General features: G+C 42.5%; 1 protein-coding gene across 7 annotated transcripts in view; it reads left to right on the top strand.

Moving 5' to 3' along the window:
* MAGI1 (membrane associated guanylate kinase, WW and PDZ domain containing 1) overlaps positions 1-12,180 on the top strand; it is a 465,776-nt gene that overhangs the window by 340,516 nt on the left and 113,080 nt on the right. For all 7 annotated transcript variants that reach the window (XM_040407608.1, XM_040407611.1, XM_040407609.1 and 4 more), the window contains exon 3: positions 1,117-1,236. In XM_040407608.1, the coding sequence (XP_040263542.1) occupies positions 1,117-1,236 (120 nt within the window). The remainder of the gene's footprint in view (positions 1-1,116; positions 1,237-12,180) is intronic.

Below are 12,180 nucleotides of genomic sequence, written 5' to 3' on the forward strand. Positions count from 1 at the left end.
TATTATCTATCTATCTATCTATCTATTTTTCTATCTATGTTTTTATCTATGTATCTCTCTATCTATCTATCTACCTATATATCAATCCATTATCTATCTCCTATTTTTCTCTTTGATATATCTATCTCTCTGTCCGTCTATCAATCCCAATTTATATATATCATATCTATCTCATATCTGATTATCTAGATATATGGCTTCCTAACTTTACACTCTCTATCTGCCCATCTGTCTGTTATTTATCATTCTATACACGTCGCCCTTCCGTCCAGTCAGTTCTTCTTTCTGTGCTCATTGTCAGGATGACCTCCCTATCACTGCTGATGGTGAAGTAGTATGGATAGGACTCGGTGCTGTTTGGCTTTAGGACTCCACTCTCCAAAAGATGATGTTTACACTTCAGCCCCAGCACCAAAGAGGGATCTCACTGCTACACTGAACCTACATGAGATATTTTATAGACAAGCCTTTGGAATGTCCTTGACTACTGTCGGAGAGTGTTACATTTGTGATCATTTTCTTGTAAATCCGAATACTGTGTGTCACAGGGGCCGGAGCTGGTTTTCTCTTGCTGAGGGCAATCTAGCTAGTATGTGTTGTCTGAAGCTGACAGCTGGTGTCATTGTCCCTCCCTGTGGTTGTATGTCATAGACCAGATGTTGGATCATTTGAGGCCTCAGTCTCACAGTGTAGTAGGACGTTGTCTGTAGAGGGTTTCAGTGGATAGACTCTTCTGTGGCCAAGATGTATTGGTAGACTCTTTATAAAATTGTACATAGACATCATGACATTCTTTCTTTTATTGTAGGGCAGTTTTACGGGTTTTGCACCATATGTGGTTGTGTTCGTAATGTTATCGGGCAAAGATACAATTAGATGATTAGAGTCCATGTCCATGTCCAGTTTCAGATAATCTTTGTTGGGGGGAAGTTGATGGCTTGTTCATCTGGAACTTCAATTACTAGCAAATCCCATCTCAGTGCCACAACAGATGGAATCTCATTGTTTGTCTCTAAGTATCCAATTATCTCTTTTTGTGTTTGTTTATTGTTCACTTTAAATGACATTTGAAACAATTTCTTCTGTTTTAATGTTGATTTCTTTTCTTCTTTGTAGGCACAACACGCCCACCTAGAGAAGGAGAAGTCCCTGGTGTGGACTACAGATTTCTGACCATACAGGAGTTTTTGGCACTGGAACAGAGTGGAACTCTACTTGAAGTTGGGACATATGAAGGTATGATCCGAGAGCTTAATGTACAAAAGAAAGATACACGTTTCCTTTAAAGGGATAACGTTCCAGAAGGTCTGCTTTTATCAAGGCACAGCACCACATTGAACTATGGTCAGCCGAACTAGATGTTTTTGTCAGGACTGGTTCACAGTTTAACATGTATGGGCAGCCCCAGACTCTTGAGCATGTATGTGTATAGGGGAGTCAAGAGAGATAGACGTTGGCCAAATGAGTATTCAGCTGACAGCTATTGAAGGTGTAGGGCCACCTTAGAGAGTTAGCCCATCTGGGACATTCCTGGCTTATCACTTCTACCCCCTCACTTTAGCAATCGGCGGCCAAGGAAGAGGACTTCTTTAACTGATGGTTTAGATAGTTCTCCCTTATGTCCCTCAACTTATTTCTGCCTCAACGCTTTACAGTTTACATCTTTTGAGTCTAGTTCACTGCTATATAAATGATGCATTTTACCATTTTCTTATAGAATAATTCATTTGAAAATATGTGTCTCAGCAGACCTGATTACAGGATAATTAAACCATTTGCAAACTCTTGTAATTTGTTAATCTGATTGCAAAATTGCAGAGTGAAAATTCAGAAATGGGATTTTGAAAGATGTGTCCTCATAAAACCTTGACTAATTGTCCAGGCAAAACAAGAATTTATTTATTTTTCTGTCTATTATGGAAGCCAGAAAGCAGTGCTGACAAACAAATCATCATTGCTGGCTTTCTGTAGTAGAAGCCTCCCATGGCATCATGCCAAAACGAGCAGTCCGCGGTATACTACTACTACCATGCTTCTCACGGTTACCCCACGGTATACTACTACTACTATGCTTCTCACTGTTACCCCACGGTATACTACTACTATGCTTCTCACGGTTACCCCACGGTATACTACTACTACCATGCTTCTCACGGTTACCCCACGGTATACTACTACTACTATGCTTCTCACTGTTACCCCACGGTATACTACTACTACCATGCTTCTCACGGTTACCCCCACGGTATACTACTACTACTATGCTTCTCACGGTTACCCCCACGGTATACTACTACTACTATGCTTCTCACGGTTACCCCACGGTATACTACTACTACTATGCTTCTCACTGTTACCCCACGGTATACTACTACTACTACCATGCTTCTCACGGATACCCCACGGTATACTACTACTACTATGCTTCTCACGGTTACCCCACGGTAAACTACTACTACTATGCTTCTCACTGTTACCCCACGGTATACTACTATGCTTCTCACTGTTACCCCACGGCATACTACTACTACCATGCTTCTCACAGTTACCCCACGGTATACTACTACTACTATGCTTCTCACTGTTACCCCACGGTATGCTACTACTACCATGCTTCTCACTGTTATCCCACGTTATACTACTACTACTATGCTTCTCACTGTTACCCCACGGTATACTACTACTACTATGCTTCTCACTGTTACCCCACGGTATACTACTACTACCATGCTTCTTACTGTTACCCCACGGTATGCTACTACTACCATGCTTCTCACTGTTATCCCACGTTATACTACTACTACTATGCTTCTCACTGTTACCCCACGGTATACTACTACTACTATGCTTCTCACTGTTACCCCACGGTATACTACTACTACCATGCTTCTCACTGTTATCTTACGGTATACTACTACTACCATGCTTCTCACTGTTATCCCACAGTATACTACTACTACCATGCTTCTCACTGTTACCCCACTGTATACTACTACTACTATGCTTCTCACTGTTACCCCACGGTATGCTACTACTACTATGCTTCTCACTGTTATCCCACGTTATACTACTACTACCATGCTTCTTACTGTTATCCCACGTTATACTACTACTACTATGCTTCTCACTGTTACCCCACGGTATACTACTACTACCATGCTTCTCACTGTTATCCCACGTTATACTACTACTACCATGCTTCTTACTGTTATCCCACGTTATACTACTACTACCATGCTTCTTACTGTTATCCCACGTTATACTACTACTACCACCATGCTTCTCACTGTTATTCTACGTTATACTACTACTACCATGTTTCTCACTGTTACCCCACGGTATACTACTACTATGCTTCTCACTGTTACCCCACGGTATACTACTACTAACATGCTTCTCACCGTGTTCATAGACTGATCGCGGCATCTGAGCTAAAAAAAAAATAGGGCTTTGAGGGGTTAATCAGTTAAAAAATACTCCCCTTAACCATTTGAACACAAGTTGATTGAATATCCCGCGCAATGGTGACTTCTTACATCACAGCGTGAGGGATCTTCAATCAAGATGGCTGCAGTGGCCTCTTCGCGCTCAAATGGATGAGGTGAGTATGATTTTATTTTTAAAATGCCATCTCAGTGAAAATTGATTAGTTACCACGAAGCACGAGAAAATTCAGCTTCGCGGCGATTCAAATTTTCCCTGAAATTCAGATCGAAGTCCACTTCAGATACTTCAATTCGCTCAACCCTACATATGAGCCCAATATTTGGTGCATGATACCACAAAAGAAAACTGTGTGCTGGCAATCCTTCTTGAGGTCCATGTAACTGTTCAACTGTTTTTGTGCTCAATGTAGCTCCATGTTCAGATGGATTACCAATCATTAGTGTAGGTAAAAAAAAAAACTTAGAGGGTTAAGCACTGACATCCTGAAGAGCATGAAAGCCAAAAATCAAGACCAAGCCATGACTAGAGGCCAGGACCAACCAAGTTACGGGTGGTGGTGTTCAGGATTTTGATATTGATGGTCTATCTTCAAAATTAGGCCATTGGTATCAGATCGGCAGGGACCCAACAGCCTGCATTCCCGGTAGCTCTGGTGCTGGAAACTATACAGCTCCATCCGTTGTGTAGAGATGAGATCCGGTTACAGCAGCACTCTTTCCATTCACTCCATTAGGAGCAGTACTGCAGTTACCAGTTGTGTCGTTTAGGGCTCGTTTACCCGAACGTGTGATGCCCGTTGCCGTATTGTGGATCCGCAATACACGGCACCGTTCCGTGGCCATTCCGCATCACGGATGCGGACCCATTCATTTCAATGGGTCCACAAATGCAGAGATGCGGAACGGAAGAACGGAACAGGACTCTACAGAAGCACCACGGAGTGCTTTCTGGGGTTCCGTTCCGTGCTTCTGCACCGCAAAAAGATAGAACTTGCTCTGTCTTTTTTCGGAACGGAAGGATTGCGGACCCATTCAAGTGAACGGGGCTGTGATCCCTATGCGCCTGGCCCACGGGCGGTGCCCGTGCATTGCGGACCGAAATTTGCGGTCCACAGCACGGGCACAGGCTTCACATGTTCGTGTGAACGAACCCTTACACAGTGGACCGTGCTCTGTCGTTCTAGCGCCGACTTCCAGTGCTGGAGCTACAATGTAGCAGCTGATCGGTGGGGATGCGGGGTGTTGAGCCCTGCCAATCTTCTGATAATGATAATGTGTCTTGAGGATAGGCCACCATTAACACAAACACCTTAGACAAAACTTGGACAATCTTGATTTTTGCCAGTAAATGAAATTTTGGGTTCTGGAGAAGCGGTTAATAAGTCGATCATATTTTTTTTATTTGAAGACATTGCAGTCATTGTCCTAGATTTATAATTATCTCAGACAACCCCTTTAAGGTAAGGAGGTAGACTTAGTAGTTTGTTTTTGTTCTAGAAATGAGCTCTCTGATGTGATCACCTAAGAGGCAGGGAGTCCCTTTGTGCAAATAGTGACCTGTCCTTTGTCATGCATCAGTAGTAGATATGGGTAAGACCTACCAACAATAGGTTCTTTGTTTTCTACTGACCACACGTAGAAGATACTGTAGTTGTTGGATTGTTTTTACCGACCGATTCTAAAGCCGGATTTACACAGGGCAATTGTTGGGCATGAACGTTAGCACAAAAGATCCTTCCTGATAATCAGCCCATGGAAAGGTGTCGCAGATGCAAAATGCTCATTCATCATGTGAAATGGTTATTTATGGGGACACCTAAATCGTCGTTTCTGGGCAGCAGGTTGTGCTGTGTGCACAGGGCTCTGCTGCCGAGAAATATCGAATCCCTACCAGGAAAAGCAATAGCCGTACTCATCGCTCGTTCCCATACAGTGGAGGTGATGACTGCATGTAAATGTTATCAGGAAGAAACAGTTCCTTCCTGATAATTGCCTCCACAGTTATAGTGGGTGTGTAAATGAGCGTTAAAGGCCCTCATAGACATTGTACATTATGTGATGAGTCCCGCTAACAATCTCATGTGTATGGGGAGCTCTGGTCGTTTCGCCCACAGATGAAGTTGAGTGAAAGAAGGATCAGGCATGTTGAATTTCAACCCTATAACATGTACAATGTCTACTGTCGGAACGCTCGAAAGTAAAGGAATGATGGATTTTGGGCTCGGTCTTTCAATATTTTGTTCTTTGGATTCAAGTAGATTTCTAGATGTTAACTACCAACTGAACATACAACCATGATACATTTTTTAAATGATTCTGCAGTGAACTGGAGATCTAGTAGTTAAGGTTGGCCATACCTGTTATATACCTGTCAGCCAAATGTGTTCTAAATGGGTAGAGGGGAGTAAGTGCGACGCACGCACAATGGCCACGGGTCCCTTTAAAGCAAATGTTTGTCATGACGCCAGTTCCAGTGAAGCAACAAGGTCACAAGGCCCCTTTTAGTGATGTCGTGTTGGATGGTACCCAGGTGAAGGAATGAGTGGTGTAGGGTAGCCTATAATGTCCCTTAACATTTTGTGCACGTGTCACGGTGCTCCTACCTGGATACGCTGGAACCCAGGCGTTGTCGTACGAAGCGGAGCAATAGGGGTAGTAGTAGTAGGGGATGAAGAAATAACTTGAGTCCAGACCTTGTATATAGTTGAACAGCAGCTTTACTTGAATAAACGTTCATCAAAACAGTCTTCAAACATATATAGCGCCTACCAGTGGCCATTTGGCTCCAGGAGAAGTATATAGTGGGCTCGGCATGCATGTTGGTACTTGCATCCCTGGATCCGATGAAAGCTGTAATGGCACCGGACGGGGTTAAAAGCAGAGTGTGCTTGGCGTGCATGCTGCACCTACATTCCCTGGACTTTGTGTGGCTGTCATGGCCCATAAACAGGTAGGAACTAGTGTTAGGGACCACTCCATAGAGGCGACCTTGACGTGGTGAGTGGCTTATTACGCTTTGGCCAAAATATACACCAATGCCTCATCCAGCATAGAGGCAGGGCAGAGTGCTGGTTGCAGAGTGCCATTGCATTTGTGTCTTTTTCTTTGTATATGCATTTCGCCATAGCTATGTGCACCTACATATAGGGTTGTGCTGATTGAATCCCCCACAAGTCTTCAAACTTTGTCTTGGTTCCAGCAGGCTTTAGCATGAACTGGCAAACTCGTCCCTGCTACATCTGTTGCTCTCTGTCTCTGCTGTGCTGACAGGATAGCTGTCTCTGGGTGCTGCAACTTCTCTCTGGTAGTCTGACTCTAATTTGCCCAGGGAAAACTTTCTTCTCCTGGATTCTGAGGCTTCAAGGTGTGGCCTCATGTCCAGCAGAGCTGAATGTGCTCTAACTGGTTCAGAAAGGGCTCGTCCAACAGGGACGTGCTCCTGCTGCACACCCAACCCCTAGGAGGGGGTAAGCTAAACTAAACCCACTAGAACTCCACCCTCCCTCCCACGCACACCACACCACAGAGGGGGGTGTTAGAATGGAAGGAAAGCTCCACTCTATGTACCTGTAGCTCTGCCATTAATGCTGCCACCCGCTGGTGAACCAGGCACATTACAATTGAACAGTTACATAACATTATAAATGCACAGTGTTGAGGGACCTGGAAATAAATACATAGAATGACATTAGGTTAACCATAGGAGATAGTGGCAGGGTGAAAAGGTGGTAATGCACCTCTTGGGCGTTACATAAGCTGCTGCTAGACACCTCTAGTGGCAACTTATCTCCCCTGAGAACATCATCTGTTGTCGAGGTACAGTTGGGACCCTCAAATGTACCTCTGAAATCGTCAGGTTCAGCCGACATTGAAGGGGTTGTCTGGCCTAGGAGATTAACTAATACTAGTGGTCGGAAGGTGTCCCCATTATGAAAACAAAAAAAAAAACACTCACAGTCCTGTCATTCCAGCACCGCTGCCTTGTTCTCAGCTTTTTTGAGTCCTGGCTGGACTGGAATGGGTTTGGTTCGGTGACCACTGCAGACAGTCACTGGCCTCAGTAGTCACATGTGCTTGAATTGCATGTCACTACTTTCTGCCGCTCAACCACATATGACCACTAAGGTCATTGATTGGGTGCAGTTGTCACTGGACCAAGCCACTTGCAGTCCGGCCGGAACAGAAATAGGATGGAAACGTGGGGCTAGAAAGGTGGAACTGCAGACAGGTCAGTGTTTTTTGCTTTTTAAATGGGGCATGTCTTCTGACTGCTGTTTTTTTTTTTTAGCTTCTAGGCCTGACAACCCCTTTAATCGAATGTGTATGGCCACCTTTGCAATCATTGAATGGAAATGTTGTCATAGATCCTCAACAAATCTTCTTTTCATGGAAATTCTCTGATGACTAGGTGGTTCTGTATTCAGGAAGAAGAAGGTTCGGACCTTCGTTCCTCTGGTGCTGCTGTCAAAACACTGGGGTTTCTTAGGCCTAATGTAGATATCATTCTGTTTGTGTTTGCACCATGTCCAGAATAAATGTTGTATCTAAGAACTATTTATGAATTTCTGCCTGGTATGATGATAAGATCTTGGAAATTGGTTTCCTGGTGGCTCGGTCCTATTACTAGTTCCTGGTGATTTAATAGATCATAGCGTCATGAATACGTTTTTATTCTTCATAAATGGAGATCCTGCCACTGTAGTAATAGCTTCAATGGATGTGTGACACCTGCCTTTGTTTTTAGGGTTTTTCATTCTTCCTTCCTTCTTTACTTATTGACTGTTGGTAGAAGAAAATTAGTAGTGTTGAGCGAATCGAAGTTAACGAAGTGGACTTCGATATGAATTTCAGGAAAAATGAGTTTCGCCTCGAAGCCGAATTTCCTTGTGTTTTGTGGTAGCGATTTGATTTTCCCTGAAATGGTGGTAAAAAAAAAAAAAAGAAAAGAAAAAAATCATACTTGCCTCGTCCATTTCAGCACGTAGAGGCCGCTGCGGTAATCTTGCTTGAAGATCCCGCGCAAAATCTCATGCGCGGAGACGTATGATGCGCAAAATTTAGCGCTGGATATTCATGCAAGATGGCCACGGCGGTCTCCTGGCACTCAAATGGGTTAGGTTTGTACAATAATTTTTTTTTTTTAATGAGCAACCCCTAAAATGCTTCAATATTGATCTCAGATGCCGCGATCATCGATGAACGCAGCATCTGAGGGGTTCAATGACGTTCCCTGTCATTGTACCCGCTACTTACTAAAAAAAAAATGCACTTGGTGACAAAGTAATTCATCACAGAGCAATTTTTTTTGTAAAATTCGGCAAAACATCCGAATCAAATTTTTAAGAACTTTGCTCATCTCTAAAAATGAGAATCCATTTAACTACAGTGAGCCGATCTATTAGGGCACGTCCACATGGTCAGGTTTCTGCATGCAGTTTTGGAAGCCAAAATCAGTAGAAGATAATAAGGGGAGAGAAAGTATAAGGCACAGATAGGACTTCTCCTTTTTGAATTCACTCCTGGTTTTGGATTCCAAAACTGCATACAGAAACCTCACCATGTGGACGTACCCTTATTGAATGGTTGGGTGTGTGCCAGATCATACCCAACCACTGCCATTCGAGCATTGGGTCATCCTCTTTCTACACTGCTGCCATTATAGCCTATGACTAGTGTTGAGCGAATCAAACTACCCAAAGTGGACTTAGATCCGAATTTCAGGAAAAACTTGATTCGCTGTGAAAAAATACATACTCATCTCATCCATTTGCGCACGAAGAGGCCGCTGCAGCCATCTTGATTGAAGATACCTCGCATGCGGCGACGCAACCTCTTCGCGATCAAATAGATATGGTGAGTATTTTTATTTATTTTTTACCAGATTAACCCCTGAAAGCCCTCAATGTTAATCTCAGGTGCCTCGATCAGCGATGAAAGAATCTTCCATAATTTCGCTGAACGAGGCGCCATCGCCATTCTCTGTCATTGCACCTGACATACAAAGAAATGTGCTTCGTGACGAAGCCGTGAAGTTCAGGGAAGCAGCCGAATCAAATTTTCCATAACTCGCTGATCTCTACCTGTGACTATGTGATTGTTCAGAGATGAACACATTTCTTAAAATTCCATTTGTGGCTGAATCGGTCGTCCGAATAAATTTTACCCAAATCGCAAGTGCCTGGAAATCTCTCTCTCTCTCTCTCTCTGTAATCTCTCTATTCTGAATTGAGTGAATAGCAAAAGGTTTTAAATCATTCAAACCCGAACTTTTTGGGAAAATCTGGGTTGAATTCCTGAATTTTAGAGCCCATTAGCTCATCTCCAGTGACTGCATATCATGCAGTGTACTGAGGTGTTATCGTTGTTTTTATGTTTAGGTGTCCTAAACGCTATGGACACCTTTGGGGGCAGTTTTTTTTTGCTTTTTATTCAATTTGGGCTAAACATAATTTTTTCAGTTGGTCTTTATTAACATTTATCAACTGTTTTTGTTTTATAGACTTCACTTTCAGGGTATCTGCAGACCATTTCTCCCTGTGAGAACATTGTTAACTTTCATCAGTTTGATAAGAATTTAGCTATACAGTGGTCCCTCAAGTTACAATCTTCCAGGATGACCATTGTAAGTTGAGTAATTGGTTCCAAAGCCTCAAAATGTCATCCAAGATAAGAGAAAATGAAGATTTAAGAAAAAGAAGCAGATAACTAAGATAGATAAAACAAGTCCTTACATATAACAGTCAGGGACAACTGCTAACTAGCAACTAGTACAGCTTTTTTACCAGAGAAGTGGCCTTGATTGTTTGGATCTGAGTTAGCATTGTATGTTGAGTCTAGTTTCAACTTACGATGGGTCAGAAAAGACCATTGTATGTTGAAAATATTGTATCCTGAGGCCATTGTATCTTGAGGGATCACTGTAATGGGTGTTTATGAGCTGTCAGGAGATTAGAGATAAGGACAAGACATGGAGCCATCAGTGCAGCTCCTTGATGGATTCAGTGAAAAGCAGAAAGCATTAAACTGCATGTATACTAAAAGAGAAGGCTTTAGAAGAAAAACAAGATTTTGAAATAAAATGTTTTTTAACCCCAAATGCAGTAGAGTTGTGATACGATACACTGTGAACATTTGCAGCATTACGTAAGACACAACCTGTTATAGTGCGCTGATAATTATATTTTTACAGCAGTGTACTTGAAGGGACACCTCCATCAGCAAGTGTTATTTTTTTTTTTTAACTGAATATTCATAGAAACCATTTATTTACCGTAGTTAGTTTTAGCATTTTTGGCTGCTTTTCTTTTTCATTTCGGCAGTGCTATGCCATTAAACTATTGTCATTTTGTAGCAGTCAAAGCAAATTATAAAACCTCCTATATAGCTAAGTAATTCATTGTCAGTTTACGGCTGCTGAGTGGAACGTGATCTGATTGGTAATCCTCATGATAATAGTAGATGTAGAATTGGAATGACAGATGTTCATACACCCTATAACAAGACCCTATAATAATAATATTAATCATTGTGTTCATGGCACAAAAAAGTAGTCAAAATAAATGGATAGAAATATATTTTTCTATACATATAAATTGTTTTAGGTTATGGCTGTGTATCGGCAGCAAGTTGCAGAAAAGTCGCACTACACAAAAGCGTGTAGCTACATGGCGAAATTTCGTTTCGGTGTTAGTCTCACGACGTTTCATATCATTTATTTCAATGGTGTCACCATGCTGCGACTGTGATCCGATTTTTTTGCAAGTGTTGCGTCTCAGCATGTTGCATTGCAACACCATTGAAGTACATTATATGAAATGTTGCATAACTTTCTTGTGTAGTCGTACCCATAAACATTTTAGGGAAGCTGTGGATAGCTATAACTTTTCCATGCAGCAGCTTCAGCCATGTAATACATAAATGTGTCTGTCCACCACAGCAGTCTGAGTCCGCTCTCTTGTCTGGATCTTAGGGGAAACATCTTGAGCTTGGACCCCCCTTCTTCCTTCTGTGACATCCATATGCTCTAGGGCATATGGACATGGGCTCTCCCTGGAAGTGTGACATAGACCTATGCATAGAAGAAATCATTAAGGGGTCAACTACTTTTCATGGCACTCTACAGAACTGTTATTTATCCATATAAAGTGTTTGTTTCGTTAAAAAGTATTTCTATCAATTAGATAGCTGTCAATGAATTCCATTGCTTATTCACGCGCAAGCTCAATAGGGTGACGGGAATAAGAGTGGGTTTATGTGGCCTGATGGAAATGTTCCTTCCCGTCAACTGCCTACTCTTCGGTGGAGAAGACCTCTGTATTTACATGCAGCTATCTCCTCCACAGTATGGGGATGAGTAATGGCTGCTGACATTGCTCATCCCCATTCAGATTAATTTTTTCTTGGCAGCAGATATCTGTTTACGTAGCATGATCTGCTGGCCAGAAACGGTGACTGAGATGTCCACATGACAGATTGTCTCACCTCGATAAACGAGCGTTTCACTTGTTCATTGGGTGATCAGCGGAACATTTTCACAGACAGATTATCGGTAACGAGCGTTTGCAGGAACTTTCATCCCCGATCATCTGCCCCACAATCGGGCATTGTAAATCAACCTTAAAGGGGTTTCCAAGATGTTAATTCTGATGACCTATCCTCAGGATAGCAAAAAGAAATGGGGGTTAGTCAGCGCATCCCAATGCGCAGGTGCACGCCGCCATGGCTGAAAGCACAA

Source organism: Bufo bufo, chromosome 9 (genome assembly GCF_905171765.1).
Source record: "Bufo bufo chromosome 9, aBufBuf1.1, whole genome shotgun sequence".
In the NCBI taxonomy this organism is placed as follows: domain Eukaryota; kingdom Metazoa; phylum Chordata; class Amphibia; order Anura; family Bufonidae; genus Bufo; species Bufo bufo.